The 21,788-nt window shown below is 51.8% G+C and overlaps 1 protein-coding gene across 2 annotated transcripts in view; it reads left to right on the forward strand.

Moving 5' to 3' along the window:
• Kcnq1 (potassium voltage-gated channel subfamily Q member 1) overlaps window positions 1-20,874 on the forward strand; it is a 331,420-nt gene extending 310,546 nt beyond the window's left edge. For both annotated transcript variants that reach the window (XM_055614763.1, XM_055614764.1), the window contains exon 16: window positions 19,728-20,874. In XM_055614763.1, coding sequence (XP_055470738.1) covers window positions 19,728-19,943 — 216 coding nt within the window. In that variant the 3' untranslated portion in view covers window positions 19,944-20,874. The remainder of the gene's footprint in view (window positions 1-19,727) is intronic.
• Window positions 20,875-21,788: the final 914 nt, after the last annotated feature.

The following is a 21,788-nucleotide window of genomic DNA, read 5'->3' on the forward strand; positions in this document are numbered from 1 at the left end:
TCCTCCTCCTCCTCCTCCTCCTCCTCCTCCTCCTCCTCCTCCTCCTCACAAACAGGCTCCTTCACGTGTGCTTGTGATTCTCCTGGTGAAGCTCATCCCCTAACTAGCAGGATGGTTTAGCAGCTAAAAGGCATGTGCCATCAAGTCTGAAAATCTGAGTTTGATCCTCAGAACCTAGATGGTGGAAGAAGAGAATTGACTCGCAAAAGTTAGCCTCCCACCTCCACACACATGTATGTGCACAGAAAAATAAGGAAACAAGGGCTTGGCAAGATGGCTCCATGGGTAAAAACATGTATTGCTCAGGCAGAGACAACATTCAATTCCCAGCACCTATTTCAGATGACTCACAACACCTATAACTTCAGCTCAAGAGGAACCTAAAGCCTTCGGCCTGTGCAGGCACATGCTCTCACATGCACAGACCTACATAGAGACACATGAACATGTAATTTAAAATAATAATAAATTATTTTAAAGACAAATAATTAAAGAAATGTTAAAAAAAAAACCCTAAGGCAAACCCAAAGGCAACCCTTAACTACAGAGTAAACAGAAAGCAGTTATCACAGAAGGACCCTGCGAACATAGTATTAATGCAGTGATCTTTTAAAGCTACATGTGTCTTTAAAATGCAAATGCTAAATATTTATCTAGCCTAGAACTGTGGTGTAACTACACAGAAGGAATGCTGGGGAAGAGGTTGTAGGACAAAATCCTCATGGCTCGTCTTCCATGTTAGTCACTAGATAATGCCCAAGACTGCAAAAGTGAGAAACAGTGATTCAAGAAAAATGATAGGAAAAATACAAAGAAAATAGAGAAATATGACATTAAAACTAAGAAGTAGGAGGTCAATGGGGATAGTTTAGGTAAGAGGGTGCTGTGGGGAAGGAAAGCAAGGATAGAGGTTGAAAGGGACTCCATGCTCTGCTTGGCTACAATACTAGGAGTTGGTCTCACGGCTTTTCTGGGCCGGAGGAGAGCAGATAAGGTGGCCACATGGTTATGTGTCTACTCAGAACTGAGAAGTTAAGCTAGGAGGCTCAGAGGGGCTGAAGTAGATGCTGGAGGACCGTTACCATGAAGGGAACCCCCAGAAAGTATGTTCTCAAGGCCACTGGACAAGAGGCTACAGAGAGCAGAGAGCAGGGCAGTAAGAGAACTGGGCTGATGCAGGAGGCCAGAAGGTAGGCCTAAGAAATCTAGGAGCTCTTGCATCTCAGAAGTCTCGGGGAGGCTTCAAGGAAGAGACAAGAAAGCAAAGGCTGAGTGCCCACTGGGGTAACTCTTGATGCCACATTCATTTCGCCATGACAAGAGTCCTCTGGGGAAGAAGAGATGGACAAGACCTAAAGGACCCAGACAGGGAGCCTGAAGTCCGCAGGTCAGTTCTGCCTCTAATGGCTGGTCCATGAGAAAGGCAGTGGTGTGCTCAATCCATATGCCCCCAGCTGTCCTTGTACTCAGAGGTACAGTCATGGAGGGATGAAAACCCTGAGATATACAGAGGGAAGGAGGGAGGCTCCCTCCTCAAGTCAGGGCCAGGCTGGGTGTAGACTGAACACAGGCTAGACTCTTCCCTTATACCGTCCCAGCACTCAGCAGCCTGACTCAGCTGCCCAGCTGCCAGAGGGAAGCTGAGGGAGGCCCTTCCAGACCTGAACCTTCCCAGTGCTAGACTTCTCTGCTCAGCATCCTTCCAGGAAAATGGGCGGGTTTCCTGTGGAAGAGTCCCAGTGCCAGGAGAGCAGGCTCTGAAGGGTGGCAAAGCACCTACAGCTCCCACCACCCTCCCTGCCAGGCACCCCTCCCATGTGCCTGGCTCCGCCCCATGGACTCTTGCTTCTTCAGGTTAGATGTATAGTCGGTTGTTCTTGGCAGATATTTTCTGAACGTCTGCTCTGCGCTCTGAGAGCACAGGGAGCCGGGAGAGGCAGGGGGGGGGCAATGCCCAGCCCTGCCCTTGAGGAAGTCATGTACAGTGAGCCATGGACAGTAAACAGGCAATAAATTGTCCTCTGTAAGGTTGTCAGGAGAAGAGGAGGAAGCACCCAAAGCAGTCATTCACACTCCAGTATGAATGAGTGCCTCTGGGACTCTGCTCAGTAACAGACCAGACCAGGGTGGCCTCCCATTTCCAAGGACTGGGACAAGGGTGGGGAGGGTTGTAGAGAGGGGGCAGGGCAACTCCTTCCCTTACCAGAGTTGCCTCACCAGCACCCAGAGTTCCCTGGCTGCATCCCTGAGACTCCTGGGCGTCCCCACAATAAAACCCTACCCCCAACTTACCCTGGTCTCTGCCCCTTCTGCCCCCTGTACCCTCTCCACAAGCCCTCACCCTCCCCACCATCCTGGAAACGATTTTGTTGTCTACAGAGATTATGTGTAACTGACTGTGAGTTATAAGTCTCCGGAGCGAGCGAGCAGCCTGTTACCTAACCAGGCCTGGCTCGTGCCAATGTCTTGAGTAATTATTGGGGAGGGGGGCCTCAGCCCACAGCAGAACCTCTCCAAGGGAATGCTATTGTTTTTCACGTCAGCTGTGCCTTGGACAGAAAACTGTAGGAATGAGATGGGGTGGAGGGTGGCTTAACTCTTTGGGCCCTGTCTGCCCTAGCTTCTCAGGGTTGCCTGGCAGGGAGCAGGCCCCGTCGGGGGTCAGAACCCCAGGCTGAGCCGGCAGCCGCCACTTGGCAGAGCCTGTGGAAACCACGGTGCAGCTCTGTGCAGACAGTTGTGGAAACTTGGGCGGGCTGTCGGTGCGCCCGGCCAGCATCCCAGCCCTTTCTCCCTCCCCTGCCCCTGCTTCCCTGCGGCTCACCTGCAGGCCTACAGCTGGCAGAGGAAATGTCCTGCTTGTCTGGGGCCCAGTAGGGCTCAAAAAGAACCAGGCACGGAGCAACAGGCACCCCTAAGGTCCTCAGCCTGCCCCAGCTCAGCTGGATCTCTGCTGGCTCTAGAGGAACCCACAACCTCTTCCTCCTGGTGCTCCCAGCCCACTGGCACCACGTGGTTACAGCCAGACCCACTGAGGTAGGGCACGGGGTTCTTGAGGCAAGCCTCAAGGCCAGGGAGGAAGAGGGAGGGTGGGTGCCACAGAAGCTGCACCCTGAGAATTCTGGCCTTTGTGGTCACTCAAGAATCAGTCACGGGGCTTAAAACTCAACTCAGAGGCGAACAATATGTGAGTATGTCAAGCTAGGTGTAGAATGGGGCAGGTCCTAAGGAACAGGCCAAAAGGCCATGCCATGAGAAGGGCAGTGCCAGTTGACGAGCTGCTGCTGAGATAATGACAGTGGTGTCTCAGTCAAGAGCTCCCATGGGCCCAGAGCAGCAGCCAGACCAGGAATTGCCTGTGCTTTCCTCAAGGCAGCACCTCTATGGCTGCTCCCACGGTCACCATCACCTCTGTATTTCCGCAGCGGGAAGGAGTAAAGTACCTGACAGGCACCCTTCTTTCTCACATAGCCTTGGTCATTCTGACAGGCCACTATTAGCTTTCCTTCTGCCAATGACCAGAAGGCAATGAGCCAATGCAAGGACCCCTGGTGAATATGTGGTTAATTCAAGGTTCTTTTGCTAAAGGAGGAAGTGGTTCTTTCTTTGAGAGCAAACCCATGTGGTTCAGAGCGAAAGATCTCCAATAGGAACTGGGTGTTGGAAAGAGAGCAGGGAGTTCTCAGACCCTTGGGGACACAGTCTGAGTCTTGAGAGACAACTATATCCCTGGGATGAAAACAAGGCTTACCGGCTATCTGCAGAGCTCAGCTTAGGAGAGGTCAAAGTTAAGAGCTCTCAGATTCCTAAGTGGTGAGGTCAGACACCACCAGCAACTTTGTTATCCAGGCAGCCTTGAGGGTCCAGGCTGCCATCACTGTTGTATGGAGGCATTAAAGCTTGGTGTGGCGATGCCAGCAGCCAAGAAGCACCTACCAGTGAAGGTGTGAGGGCAGGACACAGAAGACCCAGGAGGAGAAGGAGGTGGTGGCCTGCCTGGGGGAAAGAGGCCCAGGAAATGTACATCCTGGGAATCTGAGGATGAAAAGGGAAAATCCCAAAGGCAATTCTTAACCCCAGGGAAGACGGAAAGGTGAGGTCACAGAAGATCTTGTGATTCAGCTAATATTCATTTCTACTTCCTTTAAACCCCACAAAAAGAAAATGGCAGTAGAAGCAACAAAGGGGAGATTTGCTAGTATAGATAAGCAAGCAAAGACATTAAAAGAGCATACCACAGAAAAACAGGAAACGAGAGAAAGAGACCCCAAAAGCTGAGAAAATTAGATGCAGATACACCAGCAGAGATGAACATAGAAATGAAAGCAAGAGCCCAACCTTCCAGGCAGAGCCACCACCAAAGATAAGGCAAGTACCAGTGCTAGAAGAACTTTATACCATCCTGAGGACAGGGCCAACAAAGAGAAAGTGCCTACTGAAGCTCAGCCTGAGTGACAAGCACTCCCTCAGTATCCCCTGAGTCCATGACACATACCCAACCAAAATGAGAGGCTACCCTCTGGAGAAGCCGATCCTGTCAGGTCTGAACTCGAGGACCTTAGGAGCAGCTATGGATGGAGTTGAACACTTTGAGGCAGAAAAGTCAACTCCTAAAATGGCCCACTGGGTTCCATTATTGTTTCAGAGCAGAAATAAAACACTCACCCTAAGTCTTCTGAGAGAAGACTATAGGTCCCACACAGAAAATGAAGGATGGAAACATTAGGAAGTGACTGCATGATAAGTACATGTCCTTCAAACTTTGGGGGTGGGAGTGTAATTTCCAATCTAGAGTCCTAAATATAACTGACGAATAAAAATATTTGCCAAAATGCATACTCAAAACAGGCAAGAACACAAAAACTGGGGACTGAGGGGAATACAATACCTAAAAACTGGAGAGAAACTAGCCCTGACAGGACTGCAGCAGAAAGAAGAGGGAAAAGAGAAAGAGAGAGAAAGAGCACCTCTCTTTTTATAATTTTATAATTCTTACAGAAAGTCAAAGAATGAGTGACAGGTGTATTAAAAGGGTTTGGGATGTGGCTCGGTGGTAGAGTGCTTGCCTAATGTACAAAGTCCTGAGTTTGAGCCCCAGCAATGAAAGAAATAATTGAACAAAAATTTAAAAATATTAATTCTCTGGGACTGGAAAGATGGCTCAGGAGTTAAATGTGTTTGCTGCTCTTGCAGAGGACCTGAGTTCAATTCTCAGCACCCACATCAGACAACTCACAACTACCTGTACCCAAGCTCCAGGGGATCCAGCACCCTCTTCTGACCTCCATAGGCACTGGAACATATATGGCATATACATACACATAAATTAAAAAGTCTTTTAAAATATTTTTAAATTAAAAAAAAGGATGAGCAAGATGGCTTAGGTAAAAATACTTGCCACCAAGTTTAGTGACCTAAATTTGATCACTAGAACCTACATAATGGAAGGAGAGAACCAACTCCCACGAGCCATCCACTGACCTCCATATACATGTACATGCACACACACACAAAATGGTTTTGTTAAAAAAAAAAAAAAAAAGAACAACAACAAAAAAAAACTAAATCAAAGCAAAGGCAACCCCTAACTACAGAGAAAACAGAAAGTGGTTATCACAGAAGGACCCTGTGAATATAGAATTTGTGCAGTGATCTTTCAAAGCTACATGTGTCTTTAAAGTACAAGTGCTAAATATTTATCTAGCCTAGAACTGTGGTGTAACTATACAGAAGGAATGCTGGGGAAGAGGCGGTGGGACAAACTCTTGATGGCTCATCTTCCATGTTAGTCACTAGATAATGTCTAAGACTGCAAAAGCGAGGAACAGAGAGATTCAAGAAATATGACAGGAAAACTAAGAAACAGCCAAGAAAATGGAAGACTTCCCTCTGGAAACTGTTGGGGACTAAGGATATAACCCCAACAGTTAGGAGATGAAAGAGCTTCTGACAGGCTTGCTTCATGTTGGTGAGAAACTTCTAAACGGCAGGAAAGGGAACGTGAGTGCCAGAAGATTGAGAATTCTGTTGGTGATGTGGTGAGGAAGAGGAGAGGGTCCAACAGGGAACTGTGGCTTGGAAGGAGAAGGTGAGGGCATGCCAGGGCCTGGGGTGGCAGGAGATGAAGGGCAAGCCAGGCTGGAGCACTGGTGTGTGTGTAGTCTTGGGGTCAGCTAGAACCTGGATGAGGGGAAGAGGACTGTGGTCATGTGGGATGGGGCAGTGGTGAGAGAGGAGAGCTCACTGCCAGGTGTTCCCCTCCTTTAACCAGGAGTGACAGAAGGACCCAGGTTCCTCCCTATGCCTCCCAGATCTGAAGGTTCCTTTGAATGGTCTCCAAGACTCCAAGATCTGGGCTGCTAATGGAAAACCCGAAGGCCATAGGACACTGGGGCTTCCTGGGGCCTGTTAACCATACCCATCTGGTCAGCCTACGTCCCCTTACCATAGTCCTTGTGTCCTGGGTGACTTCTTTCTCCTAGCCCCAAGCACAGGAAGGGTGGGCTGGGAACTGCAGGATAGACCTGAGTCTCTCATCAGCTGGAGGGGTCAGCCCAGGCCAGGCGGGCCCAGGGCCAACCAGAACCTCATTCCCAGAAGGAGGTTTCACCACCTTTTGGCTCACCTTCTGAGAATTATAGACCTTCCTGGGAGCCTTCAGCCTTGGACCCCAAAGAGCACCCCACATCCAACTCTTGCCCTGGCTTGACAGAACAAGAACTTAGTGGGGCCATAATATGTCCCAGTTGTCTCTTGGAATAAGGCAGTCAGGACTCTGGCCTCACAGGTTATGGGCACAAGGTAAATCTCAAAGTCTACCAGGTGTTTTTCTGTAAGGGACGGCTATGATGTCCTCCAGACAGCTCAGCCCCCACCCTGCCCACCCGGTTTCCTCTAAGAGCAAGGAGAGCCACTGCAGGCTCTCAGTGACAGCAGCTTTCCAGAGAATTCTTCTTCAGAGTCACTAGCCCTACCTGGAGCCTACTCAGCTCCCACAGTGCCCAGCGTCAGGTAGAAGGCTCCTAGCAGCAAGGTGAATGGCCTATCTTTAGCTGTAAGGTGAGGTTGAGGTTTCAGGATAGAGCAGTCAATATCTGTGGTGACAGGAGGCCATGGCCAGGGTTGGAGGCTGGGACAATACTGTGATGTGGACCCTGTGGGTGCAGGGAAAAGTGGTGCCTGTCATCTACACTGCACCTGGAGCTTGGTTGGAGCCTTACAGGGGTGAGGGCCAGGCCAGAGAACCTTGCCTTTTGCTTTGTGTTGATGTGGCCCTGGGTCCCCCGCTCCAGTGTGCTCCCCAGTGCAGACCCCACTTCCGCATCTCTGCTTGGAGCAGGCTTCTTCGGGGAGCACTGTCACCAGAAGGGAGAAGGGAGTGGCAATGCCCACCACCACCTCCAGAGATAGGACATCTGTGGGAGGCACCTCCTCCAGGACCCTGAGAAGCTAGGAAGACTGGCTGGGTGGGCAGTGCCTGGGCCCTGCCAGCATAGCCAACACCAATACAGGAGCACAACCTCAGAGGAGACAGCAGAGCCAGGGCCACACCCGGTGGTACTTACCACTCAAAGACTGGGGCAGGACGTAAGCTGAAGTGACCAGTGCACCCTATATTAGATACAGGGAGAGACTCAATCTACCAGCCTGGGGCTAGGGTCCAAACTATCCCCACTAGGGTCCCTACAGAGGTTCCAGAAGGCCTGTGAGTAGCCAGAGTCAGAGAGCAAGTTCATTCCCTTCACATCCAATAACTTTGGCATGTCAGTGTCCCCTAAGTCTTCATGTAAATAGGAGGTGGACAGTCCCAAGGGCCTGAGCCTGAGCTGGAGATCAGGCATGCCACTGTGACCATTGCACAGTGGCCTGAGACAGGGGTGTGGGAAGTGGTATAAGGTGGGCTGGCAGCAGGGAGCAGGCCGGACACGTCTACTGCTAATGTCCGTTCTGACGAGCCTGGGAAAATAGGGAAGAGAACCTGCCAAATATGTCCAGATGGGCTGGAGCACTGGGGCCTGGCTTGAAGCCCCAACAACTTCCTGCTGGTCCAACTCTTCTCACCCCCTTCCTGAACAGTCAGCTGGAGACCAGAAGCAGCCAGGGGCTAGCCCCACACACTCTGATCTGCTGTGTGAGGACCAGCACAGTGGTCCTGATGGGTGACCTCAGAGCCTTGTGTCTATATGACAGGCCATGGAGGAGGAGTGCCCAGACACCGGAGCTGAGCACAGAGGGAGACAATAAGGAGGAAGGGGTGGCCAATGGTATGGCTGTGTGGCTAGTATGAGAGGATGCACCATGGCTGGGTGTGGAGAGATGAAAGCCTGAAGAGCTGGTAACTCTTTTGTTCCCAGTAACAGGGGGCGCCAGAAAAGGGGCCCGGAATCCGAGGTTCCTTTATTCATGTGATGCCTTCTAAGCCTTGAAGATCTGCTTGTCTGCTGGAAGCCCCACTGGAGTCCAACTCAGGATACCTGTCTTTACATTAGGGTTTCCCAACCCACCAAGTAAAGGCTGAGCCTACCTATGAGATACTGAAATTTCTGTCCCATGACTGTGTAAGTGGAGATAAGGTGCTCTGTGTTGGAAGGAATAAGGATGAGAGCTGAGAATTCTGAGGCACAAAGGACAAGAGTGAACAGGATGGGAAGCCTTGATCTGTCCCTTAGGAAGCAAGGTTCCCCCACACTGCAGCCAGGCCTCTACTCCAAGCAGAGTACTGGGCCTGACCCAGCTCTCAGAAGGGAGTCAATATGTAGGCAAGTTAGGGGCATCCTAACTCTGTGTCGTCACAAGTTTCAAATGCCAGGAGAGACACGGGATTCTGGTTTTCAGACCTAGGCACCCAGCCCCCACCTGCAGCCCTAGGCCTAGCCCCCAGCCTGACTCTAGCCTCAGGGATCCTGACTTCAGAAAATCCTGTTCTCAGAGTAGAAGCAGGAAGCGGGGGAGGGAGCAGGGCCCCATCCCGTTCTGCAGGCTGGGCTGGGGGCTGCCTGCCCACCTGGGTCAGCCACAGCTGCAGCTCAGATGACTGACTGGCTGAGTCATGGGGCCCCTTCAATCTCAGGGCTGGGACAGAGGCTGAACAGCAGTAAGGCAGGATGCTCAGGCGTCGTAAGGGCAGGCAAGGGTTTGAGGGCTCCAGACACCAGCTGAATATCGCTCACCTTTACCTCAGAATTTCCTGCCCAGCTCCCTGCTGCCAACGTGGCATCAGCCTTCTAGAGGCGGCTCCCAGTGTCTTGGCTCCCAGCACATAGCCACGCTCAGCTCCACAGAACCTGCACCCAACACCATGAACACATCCACAGGTGTGTGCATACATAGCACACATGGGCAGGCCAGACTCTTCAGTCAGTCACCTCACCAGCAGAGTCCTAGATCATTCTAGCCCATGGTAAACATGATCCCTGCATCTCATCCTGTGGGTCTGTGTTGAGAGCCTACTGTAAGCCAGGTATGGGTGAAGCAAGGAATCTCCTTCTGCTTGTCTGTCCTGGAGAAACAGAAACCCAGGATCAGCACAAGAACCCTGAGCTCTCAGCAGTAGACAGGAGGAAGGCTATGCAGTGTGTACAGGTATGAGGGCTGGGGAAAAGGAAAGGAAGCCTGAGAGTGACAGTGAATCCTTAAGGGAAGGAGGTGGCTGCTTATGGTTCAGCAGGTGCAGAAGGCCTTGAGGGTCCCAGAAGGTCAGGAGGCCTGGGGCTGGCAAAAGCCAGCTGATCGGGGGTCAGTCAGAGGCCACTCTAGGGTAAGAGTAATGAGAAGCATGAAGGCCAACAGTGGGGGAAGGGTCAGAGCTCCTAAGGCAGAATGGCTACAGCCATCTCTGTAGCGTGGCAATGGGGTCTGAAGCAGAGCTCAGGTTCTTGTCAGGCGTGAGGGCAAAGGAGGATCCAGGTTGAAAATCTTGGAGGCCACTAACTACTATGAGGGAAAGGCCAAGATCTGGGTGGGTTGGGTGGGCCATGGGAGAGAGGAGGTATCCTCTAAATGCCCCAGATTCAAAGTAGAGGCTAAGGGAAGGGGGCTAGCAAATAATGAGGAAAGAGAATAGTCTATAAAGAGCCAGAGACTGGGAATCAGAAAGCCATGCCCAGGAGGCATGCCCTGGGGAGACCAGGTCATAGGTGGGAAACCCTGCAGCAGGAGCAGATGCTTAGGAGACCAGACAAAAACCAGACCAGACCCACCAGAACAAGGGTCTACTCCCAGCATGCTCCAGGCACAGAGCATTCATGGGCTAGGGTTGCTCCCTAGGTCCCCTCGTCCAGCATCAGGGCCCAGGTTGAAGCACAGCAGGTCCCTTCAGGGAGGCCCGTTGCATGTGTAGCCACCCCAAGAAGCAAATGCCCTTAACGTGTTCTAACCAGCGGCCTCAAACTTCCAGTTGAGCAAAAACAAGCAAGCGGAGTGCCACACCTGGATCATATTACTGCTGATGTCAAAACTGCCATGGAGGGATACAGTGTCTCATGCCAGAGGAAGGGAGGGTAACACCCTGTCACTAGCCCAGCACCTGGCAGAGGAGGCCCCAGGGAGAAATAGGAGGCAGTGCTGAATGTCTCTGTTTTCCAGAATGGGTCACCGTAGAGCGTGCAGATCCACACAGCCTTGTAGAGGCCAACATGAAAGCTGTCACCCATGAAAGCCAGCACCTAGGTGATACAAAAAGACGAGGGAGACCAGGTTCTCAATGCCCCTGACTGTATCTGGGATAGGGTGAAGGGAGAGGCCGTGGCAGGCCATGGCCTGTCAAGCTGAGTATACATAGATACTATGTGTCTCTGTGGGGCACACACGGCTGTTGCAAGGCCCCCTCTCAAGGACAGTCCTGGTCTGAGTGAGGTGCGAAGAGAACGCAAACCAAGGCTGTAGGTGCGGCTGATATTGGGGGCCAGGGAAGTGCTCTTACACAGAGGAGCAGGGTGTGACAGTGCTTAGATCAGGGGAGAGGCGGTGTTAAGAAGGTCCCACCCTGTACCCTGAGAAGGCTGTGAGATGCACAAAGGACCAGGGAAAGTCTTGGATGGAAGTAAAAACCGGAGCTAGGTCTATGACTAGATGGCACTTGAAAATGTTTGAGAAAGAAGCATCGGGAAGAGGACCTAGAATGAGCTGAGTCACAGAACATCCCCACAGAGACTGAGCTCCCAGCAGCACCCAGAGGCTACCCAGGCAAGGCAGGTCCTGGTCAGTATGGCAACAGGGATGGACCCAGGCCATAGTCAGAGGCCTGGTGAGGTTGCTCACCAGGAAGCAAGGGCAGCAAGGGAGAGAGAAACCAATAAGCAAGGGATTGGACATCTCTTTCCCCTACCTGGCTACTGAGGGATGGTTGGAATGTCTGTCATGTAAATAAGATAGCTGGTTACATGGGTGTACATGTATGAAGAGCTAGACTGAGAACAGCTCACCAGTGTTCACAGTGACAGGTAAGTCCCAGAGTGGCAGGCAGAGGTGGACATGAACAAAGGGAAAGCCAGAAAAAGCTCCAGATCTTTTGGAGGGGTGGGGAGGGTGAGGGACAGGGAAAGGGTGGTGAGGTACCTGTAAATAGTAGCCACAGACCTGCTTGTGTTTGTTTGGGACACAGGGTGTAGTACAGGCCCAGATGGGCAGTTGTGATCAACACGTAGTCCCTGTCCACCTGCCACCATTGCCCACCTAGTCTGGCTGAAGGCTCTGACCTCTGGTACAACGTGTTCTGTCTGGAGTTCTCAAGCTTCCGGGACTGCATCTGAAGAGAATCCAGTGGAGGGGGGGGGGGGGCACTGTGCCTGCCGCCAGCACAAACAGGGCCTCTCAGATTTCAGAGCCCTTTTCCAGCCTGTCTAGATGATTGCCCAGCCTTAGCAGCTGCTGCAGCATCTGCCCATGGGGGGATTGAGCAGACAGCAGCAGCTTCCTCAGCTGCCTGACATGGAGCTGCCTCTGCAAACAGGCTGGCAAGAGCAGGCCAGTCTTTTGGGGATGGTCAAGTCCCCATTCTGAGCCTGGGTCTCCCCAAACCTCCACTACCTGCCAGGTGGATATGAGCAGTTTCTCAGCCTCTCTGTGCTAGGGCTCTTCCAGGGCAGGCAGGCAGAGGCCCCCAATATTGTCAGAAGCTAGGGGCTATGGGGCCCCAAGCCTGCCACTACTCTGTTCCAGGACCTTTGTCCCTGAAGCTGACATCAGCTCACACAGAACAGGGAAACTATAGGTTGGACAGTTCCAAGCAACCAGGGGTACCTAGGAGGGAAGAGATGACCTAGTGCCCTGTACCTCAGGGCCACACAGTGCTGGCCCAGGGACATGTGTGAGGCAGCGCAGTCTGAAGGCAAGGCAAGGGGTGAGTCACATAAGCACCAAAGGTGACTTCAGTAGCTGCAAAAGAAGCAGAAGGGAGGCCCAGTGACCTGAGCCAATGGGATTGTGTGGGAGAGGTGACAAGGGCTCCCAACTCAGGCTAGGGAGTCAAGAACAAAGTCAACAGGGTTGCCTAGGAGGGAGGTGCTACTCCCATCACCCCTGCTAGATTCCACCACAGAATCAGCACCACCTGCAGCTCTGTAAAAGGACACTCCTGGCCTCCCTTACCAAAGCCCCAGGGATCAAAGCTATTTGGAAACCAAGTGTGTGGGTCACAGGCCTATGATCCCAGCACTTGGGAGGCTGAGGCAGAAGGATCATAGTGTCAGGCTGGTTTGGTCTCTGTAGTGAAACCCAAGATAGGGAGAGAACTGATTACAGTGAACCCTAGAAAAACAGACACATAAGGAGCTTGGTATGTAGAAAAGACACCCCCACTCTGTGGGGGATCAACCGCTACAGGGAAATGTACATCAACCCCACACATATTTAAAGATGAAATGCAAACCTAAAAAAAGCACCAGAAAACTAACTTCATATTGGACTGAGGAAGATTGACCCAAGCACATACTGACTTAGAAATCAGGAAGGGGAAAAAAAAAAAAAAAAAAAAAAGGATGGAGCTTCTATCTGGAAAAGCAATGGTCACTGTGAGTGTAGTCACAAAACAAATAGAATGCAAAAGAAAACGCTTGTGATCTACATGTCAAAAGATAAGTCTTCACATACAAAGAGTCTTTACAAATCAATAAACATGAAAGGACTTGCCAGTAGTTCCTAACCTCATTGGCCTTTGCCCAGTGCCTTCTAGGGAGCAGAGCTCTTGGGGGCTTCCACCCCCTCATCCAAGAGAAAGGGCAGAGATCAATTTACTCACTTAGCAAATATTTGTACTAGATGACCAGCTTACGGAGCACCTACTGTGTGTCAGACTCTGAAAGACTATCAGGGACTCAACAGGAATGGCACACTCAGGACCTGACCTTGGGAGTCTCAAGTTCAAATAAGAGACAATAAACAAATAAATTAATAAACTTCAGAAGTTCGTGGAGGGGCAATGGTCGCAGAACGTGCCGAAAGAAATGAGATAAGTGGAAGTTTCCACTAGAGCAGTGGGCATTTGAGCTCAAAGCCCACAAAGTAGCGGAGAGTGGGTTTTCCAGGTAGAGGGGACTTTGGGAGCAAAGGTCCTTGGGGAAAATGGAAGAGGATGTGTTCAGGGTCTGTGTGAGAAGGGGTCAGAGTGGAGCTGTAGAGAGAGGTGACATTCACCTGTGTGATGGGAAAGCTGAGGGCACAAGGCAGAGGTCTGAGTGCAAAGGTCAGCTAGTGTTGCCCAGAGCAAAGCAAAGGAGAGGAGCACAGGCCTCTGGGTCAGACGTGAAACTAGGCCTGGGCCAGACCCTGTTGCAGAGGTTTGCAGGGGCTGGATTTGTATGAATACTTGTGTGGGTCTGCATGTGTGTGCGTGTATTTGTGTGTCCATGGTGAATAGAGGTGCAGGTGTGGGGGTGGGCTAAGAAAGAGTAAGAGAGTCAGGCACAAGGAAACAGTTGTAGGAGACCAGGTAAAAAGTCTTATGCACCACAGGTATGTGCAGAGCTGTTCAGGTCTTGATGGCAGAGAATCTCCAGAGTCCATATGACATGAACTAAATGTCCTAGACAGAGCCCAGAGAAGAAGGCAGACGTCCTTGCTGTGGCAGTTTCCCTGGGTGAGCTCTGCCTGCCACATCCCAGTCTTGAGGTACTCTTTTTATAGTGCCAGGTCCCATCCGGTTTGGTTAATGAACTCACATGTCTGGTGTTGCTGGTAATCAGGAATATTCATTTGTTGGCATAAATAATTTATCTGGTGTGCTGGAGGGTGTTGGGTGTTTATCTGCATAAACAAGACAAGGAGTTGGGTTGTTATTTTTCAACATTTCTTTTTTTTTTCTTAGAGACAGTGTTTCTTTATGTAACCCTGGCTGGCCTGGAACTTATACGTAGACCAAGCTGGCCTCAAACTCACTAAGATTCACCTGCTCCTGCTGGATTATGGTGTACACCACCACACCTGGCCCTTTTGACATTTGTAAAATGAATAACAGGGGTTGAAAAGATGCTTTCTAAAATGGAGGCCACGGGGTTGGTACAGAGACACTGTTCTACATGGCCAAGAGGCACCCAGACTGGGCTCTGCCTGCATTCTCAGGCACGCTCGCCCATGGGCGCTGGGGGTCCTGTCAGACAGAGATACGAGGACTGTAAGTGCAGCCTCTCTTGGTTGTCACACTCTCTTGGTTGTCACACCTGATGTGCCCTGGCATCCAATCCACAAGACCAACCTTCACGAGCTCCAACTGACCATGTCACAGGAGTTCTTCATGGTCTCGCCATGCAGGTGGGTGTTGGATGAGGTTGTGTCCTGTAGGCAGCGCCTCTTCCTCTGCTGTTCTCAGGTAGGTGAAACTGCCTTCATTCTCCTCAAGCTTGGACTCTGGAGTGAAGGTGTCACCTGTCTGTCACTGGCTGCACCCTTCCATGAGCTTAGAATAGTACTACAGCAAGTAGAGGCAGAGACCCACAACTGACTGGGCCCAATTCCAATGAGAGAAACAGGTGACTAACAAATGATGCCAGGCAGCCTGAGGACTGAGGAAAGAAAGGGCCAAGAGTGGACAGCCCTGAGATAGCCACCCACTGCCATATTCGAGGAGCAGCATAGGCCTTGAGTCAAGGGAATGAGAAAGGAAAAAAAGGGTCACGTGGGAAAGGGAAGCGAGTTACAAGGTGGTTCCTGGGCCAACAGGATGTTTTGTGTTTTGAAAGGACCACCACGCACACATCCACTGAAGTGAGAGGCCAGCAGGAGACCCACGGTAGCAGTCCCAGGAACAGGCAACAGTAGCTGGGCTGGAATGAAATGGGGAGGATGGAGCAGCCCAGCTGTGTCCAGGGACCCTAGCCTCCTGCTGAATAGCTTCTGGGGGACAGGAGGAAAGTTACATACAGAAGGCCAGCAAAGGGGTTACAGGGAGGAGATGACCTGTATATATACCCCCCCCCCATTCCAAGCCCTCTCATGGGGTATTTGAAATAAGGACTGTTTATGCTACCCCCTGAGGTGTGGGTGAACTTGTTTGTATTTTGAAAGGACCATCGTGTATAAACCCGCTGGAGCCCCAGTACCCAGAAAGCGCTCAGTAAAGGCCTACTGATCATTGCTCTCTTACTAACCTCCACTCAACTTCTGCCCTTCTCTCCCCTATGGCATCCCTGTTGACATCCTTCCTTCTGTGAAAAGTAGGACCACACTTAGCCTAGACAGCTAAAGAGGTATCTCTTGATGGTGTATCAGAGTTCTGGGAAGAGAGGAAGTAGAGAAGTGATAGGCAGGCAGCCTAGGGTAGGGCTGAGGCTATTCGGGGCCTGCCAGGCAGTGTTCTCCTCAGGCCTTGTTGCCTGATCCGTAAGATGCAGAAGTGGAGGCCAGTGGGAGCTCAGGGTCAACTGACCCAGCCAGGGGGTACCTCAACTGTCCCTAGGTTCCCATGCACTCTGTCTTCTATCTACATCCCACTGGCCAACTCCCCACAGGCCCTTCTACTGCCAGGCTGGCATCTGGTGGCTCTTTATTGGATATCAAACATTTTTAATATGGCCTCTGAAAGTAATTTATGAATGTCCCTCAAGGCATCCCAAAGGCCATCCTCTCATGACCCTACAGAGGGCTCTGAGCTGACCAACAAGGATTCCTAGCCTGAATGCATCCCAGGCCCCTGCACCCTGAACCCAAGCCCTGGTGTCCCCACACCAGGCTAAGCTGGTTTTGGGGGTACTGACCAAGGATCAAGGCTAGGCAGGTCCTGAAAAAAAAAAAATTCTAAAGAAGACTCTTCAAGATTTTCCTTTGAAAACAAATTCGTAACCACATCAAACAGGAATCCCTGTCGCCTTAAGTCTGATCGCCAGCCGCCGCAGGCTCTCTAACTAGCTGTTATTCTAATTGCTTTTTCTCTCTTCCAAGGCCCACAGAAGTCATCTATGGTTTTTACTTTGGTGAGCAGAGACAGGGCACAACAAGGCTTTTGTCTGCCTTGCCATGTTAATCACTATCAAATTGCAAATAGTGATGAGATCTTAGATCTCCAAAACTCATCTGTCCCTTGGAGAACACCAGCCCAGAGCCCAGAGCTCTTCCCTGAAGGTGGTGGCACCTCTCTGAGCACCTGCCTGTTGTGACATGGCTCCCTGCCTCCACCTACTAAACACTGGGCAAAGTGCTCGCTCACCAGCTCTTGAGCCATGCATTCAAAACCCCAAAAGGAGAAAGTAGAGCCAGGTGTCTTCAGGAACAATTGTTGAAGTATTGTGTTTGGAGCTGAATTCTGAGCTGAGGAGCCGCGGTACACCAGGCCAGAACCCTCCCTGCAGTGGTCCAGCAGGACCGGACACAAGCTTGGGCATGAAGGGCCTCTCTATGTGCTGCTCTGGGAGGCTAAGTTTCCAGGAGGGAGGCAGAGCCTAGGAGAGCAAGCTAAGTCCCCTGTGCCCTGCCTTCAAGACAAGAAGCACAGCCTTGGCAGGCAAGCTCCCCAGACTCTTTGTACAACGCATCCAATGAAAGCAACACGGCTCACTTCCCCAGCTAAGAAAGCAGAGGCGACAAGGAGCGTGCATGGCCAGGTCTCCACATCAGCAGTCCCACCTCAAAAGGCAACCCCCACCCCCTGGCTCCCAAGCTGTGCTGGACAGATTAGCCAGCAAGCACCATAGCCATCCACCAAGAGCCAGGCGAGAGTATAAGTTAAGTATATAACATCCACCCTGGCCACCTCCACACAGGCCCTTCTATTGCCAACTTTGGCATCTGATGGCTCTTCATTGGATATCGGACATTTTTAACATGGCCTCTGAAAGTGACCTATGAATGTCCCTCAAGGCATCAAAGGCCAAGCCCTCTTGACCCTATAGAGAGGGTCCCAGGCTGACTAGGATCCCTAGCCTGATGCATCCCTGACCTTTCACCCTGAACCCAAGCCCTGCTGTTCCCACCCCAGGCCAAGCTGGCTGAGGCAATCTGATCTGAACAAGTCCAGGAAAGCTACAGAACTCAGTGGCAAGTTATTGCTCCTCACTATGGTGGCCAGGGCAAGCAAGGGACCCATATTTGTGGGTAGCTGGACAATCTAGGAGGATCCTCTGGATGGTTGAGAAGACCCGGGGTGTCTTCCAGGCAAACTCTCAAGCGACTGGGGAGTTGGAGGAGTCAGTGCATTTAGAGGACCCCTTGCGCTATTTTCTGCCTTCACAGTCCTGTCCTCCCTCAAACAAGGTGATAGTAACACAGGGAGGCCCCCAACTCTGGACCCTCTTAGGACTCTAGGCCATATCCTGCCACTAGCAGCTTGGCTAATAGGACACCTTGGACCCAGACAGGCTCCTCAAAACCCCAGTTGACCCAAGAAGCAGCCATGGGGTCATTGTGAGCTTGGGAACTGTCCAGGGAGGCTTCAAAGACACCCTTGAGAGGCACACACAGGCTGGATGGGCCTGTGGAAGCTGTCCCACAGGAGGTTTCAAACAGCCCTCCCCCTGCCCCAAGAACTCTCTTTAAGGACGCTGCCCATTAGTAAACGTGAGGCTCCCCAAGTGTTCTACTGTGGGTCAGTAAATGTTCATGAAACCATCCATCTCCCATGAGCCAATGGTGCTTTTCCCCTGTCTACTCAAATTGGCTATGCATTTTGAAAGCTGCATGAGACCAGACTAAGACTGGCCTCAGACAACCCTCATTTGGTGCAGGGCTCACAGAGGCCTCCCACAGGGCGTGAACCCTGGGTTCACCTGCTAGGGACAACCTGACTTCAGCTTCCACCCACTGCACTCTTAAGCCCTGAGCTTCGATTTCCCCATGTGAGCCCTCAAGCCTGGATAATCCCATCTAGCCCTTTCAGAATACAAACAAGTAGTAGGACCGGGGAACCAGTACTGAAAGCATCAGGAGCCTGCCTGAGACTCAGACTTCACTCATGGTACACACTTGTCCAGGAAGATGGGAACCAGCCCCTGCCCCTTGTCCTCAGATCCCAAGTCACCAAGGTTTTGAGGCCAGCAGTCAGCGGTTGGCTGAGTCATCTTATGGTTTTCCCTAAAGCACCTTCACAGGCCTGATCATACGAGGCCATCTGTCAGAAACTCTGGCTCAGTCCCTGCATCACTGTTGTTCCCTTTACTCCAGGTCCCACTGTGGGGGTGAGGAAACCCCTGATTTTACTAACAGCACTCCAGGAGAACCACCCCATGTACTCACAGCTGAAGTCCCCTCACTTACTCCCAGCTCCTGCTCTATTGCTTATGCTGGGTAGGTCCATGTACACCACACCCTCCCCCACACACAAGGTCCTCCAACTGCCCCTGGGGCTGCCCATGCTTCCTAGGGAACTGTCTGGCCTCCCTAGACAGGACTTCTCTTCTTTTAGAGGAGAAAAGGAAGTGGCTGACCACCTCAGACCCCCAGGGCTGGGCTCCAGCCCCTTGCACAATGGCTCCTTCTTTCTAAGCAGTTCTCCAGTGGTTCTTCATTGTCTCCCGCAAGCACAGCAAATAGGGTCATTGTCAAGTTCTTACTCTACACTCTGTTCATCCCAGGTTCGGCCGTGCCTTTACCTCCCCTCCAGTTTCTTAGCTACCTGCCTGGTGCTTGAAACAAAACAAGCCCTTTACCCCTTTACAGTAGGGACCACATGGTCAAGTCCTTGTCCTGACCCATGGGGACCTAGAAAGGTGGTGTTGTCCTAAATTAGTACCTGTTGAGTTACCTTTGAGGATGGGCACTATTCCATGGTCCACCCAGCTTCTGCCTGCTCAACCCTCAGCTGTCCCAAGCCCTCTCTCCAGCTACCAGCCTCTCCCTTTGTGTAGGAATCCAATCCCCTCCAAGCTGAGCAGGCACAGCCCTTGGCCTCTAAGGTACCACCCATTATGCTCTCTCCACTTGGCCACAGGAAGCCAGAGGCTGTTCTATAGGCTCCAGAGGCTCATCCAGAATCTCAAAGACTAAAAGGCCTGGGAGGGGACTAAGAGGTGACTCCCAGACACGAGGTATATCTAGAAATAAGAGATAACTGCTAAGGATCCCCAGGTTTGTGCATATATGGACACACAAGAACTCAGTATTACACTGCACCCCAATAAGCATACATAAACAGGCACATGAGGGTGAGCAAAGGCTTCTCAGGCCTGGTGCACACATTAATCCAGCCCACAGCTCTAAGGACCTGCATCATGCTCTCTCTTTCAGGCCTTGCATGCCCAGGTCCTAAAGTGGTCTGCACTAGGCTGTCCCTAACACCGTGTTCATCTCTGCTTTTGTCCTCGCAGGTGACACAATTGGATCAGAGATTGGTGATCATCACAGACATGCTCCACCAGCTGCTGTCCCTGCACCAAGGTGGCCCAACCTGCAACAGCAGGCCACAAGTGGTGGCCAGAGATGAAGGCGACACCATCAACCCTGAGCTCTTCCTGCCCAGCAACAGCCTGCCCACCTATGAACAGCTGACCGTGCCCCAGATGAGCCCTGATGAGGGCTCCTGAAGGAGCTCAGAAGGGAGGTCCAGGGTAACCCCAACATAGGTCTTCCCCACCTTCCTCTCAACAGGGGCACCCACCTTGTTCTCACCCCCTCAAAGGCCTGATATATTAGCCTAGCTCCCCAAGTCCCCAAAAACCTATGGGCTAAGCCACTAGCCTGAGCCTGGAACTCACCAAGACCCCTCTGCCCAGCCAGTGGGTACTAGAACTTGGCTGGACACGGGGTTCCTCTCAGGCCAGAATTGTCACTCTTATCAAGATGGTGATGCCACCCATCTGATACCTGGGACACAAGGATGTGGAGCATCTGTGTAGGCTAGGATGCAACTCGGGCAGAGGGAGGCCCGTCCATGTGATGCCAAGTGGCTTCCTAAAGGGAGACAAAGAATCTAGCAGGATCTAGGGTCACCACCCTCAGCCTCATATCCAGGGCCCAGCAGGGCATGGCAGGCCCAGCCCACACTAATTACAGGCTACAGGCCAGTGGGGACTCAGCAGGCCAGAGCCTGATTCCTTCACTCTCTAGTGATATTGACTTCATGGCCAGGATACCAAGGGGTTTCCAGCTTCCCACAAGGGTTATCCCAAGCAGGGGAGTATCTGCTGTCCACCCCAGCCAGCTGTGGACTGCCAGCTTCTCCCCTGGAGTGGCAAGCAGGGCCCTCAAGTCCTGTGAGCCCCACAGGCAGCCTGCCTCCTCCTCCTTGCTGGTCAGAGGTGCCCAACAGGTGCTCAGACTCAGCCTCATCACACCACATCCCTCAGTCAGCAGCTGAGCCACAGCAGGGTTAGGGGCGTTACCATTTCTCCCCAGGGTTGGTTCCTTGGGCAACTCACAGAAATCAGGATAATCTCTGGTGATTCAGAATCTGTGTTTTAATGAATTTCATGGTGTGATCTTGATTGACAGGCTTTTCCAAATAAACTTGAGAGATCCAGGGTTGATCTCGGCAAAATGCTTACTTCTGGGAGTGTCTGGGTGATCTTCAGAATAACTTAGTGCTCAAATCTCTACGCTTTACCTTCCTACTCTACCTTCCAGCATCCTGCTGTTCCCCACAAAGAGCCTCAACCTCTTTGTGGACTAGACCCTGCAATTCCCTGGGACCCAGGGACCCAGGTGGCCATGGAGTGAGCATGATTGGTTGGTCCACGCAGAGAAGGTTCAGGTTCCAAGGGCTCACAGGGACCATGATACATGTCAAAGGTTGAGCCAGTCTGGCCTGGGGGTAGCCCTGAAGCCTCCCCTCCAGGCATCCCTGTCTACCCAATGTGATCAAGATGGAGAAGACCCTGAGCCCTAGGAGCAGCTGAGCCTGGGTCAGGACTTGGCTTATTTAGCAGCCGGACCACACTGATACATGCCCAGGAAGTCACCCTGAGATACATGCATGTGCCAGGGTCTCTCATCCATTCTTCCCAGCCCAGATGGCTTTTCACTGTGGACCCAGGAGGCCACTCAAGAGTGGATCTCTTCCAGGACCAGCTTCCAAGGCCCTAAGTATTGGACTTCTGAAAATGGAAGTATACAAATAAGTGCTGGGGTTGCTGGGCTCCCCTCAAAGCCTCAGTTTCCCCGTTGGGATTTCAATGTTCCTCTGTCCAGTCAGTCCACTAGGCTGGAGGCCTGTTCCAAGCCAGTAGCACCCTGCCCACCGGCCCTGTAGCTGTCACTCTGTAATCCATCCACTGTGAATACAACCAGTGCCCTGTGAACAGGACCTTGCCCAGCCAGTGTCCTCTCTCTCTACTGATGCCACTCTGTCCTCATTCTGTCCTCATTCCAGAGCCCACCCCATATGCCAGGCCATCAGGGCCCGAGGCCTCTTAGCTTTAAAGAATGGAGGT

Source organism: Psammomys obesus, unplaced genomic scaffold, assembly GCF_907164565.1.
Source record: "Psammomys obesus unplaced genomic scaffold, mPsaObe1.curated_primary_1811, whole genome shotgun sequence".
In the NCBI taxonomy this organism is placed as follows: Eukaryota; Metazoa; Chordata; class Mammalia; order Rodentia; family Muridae; genus Psammomys; species Psammomys obesus.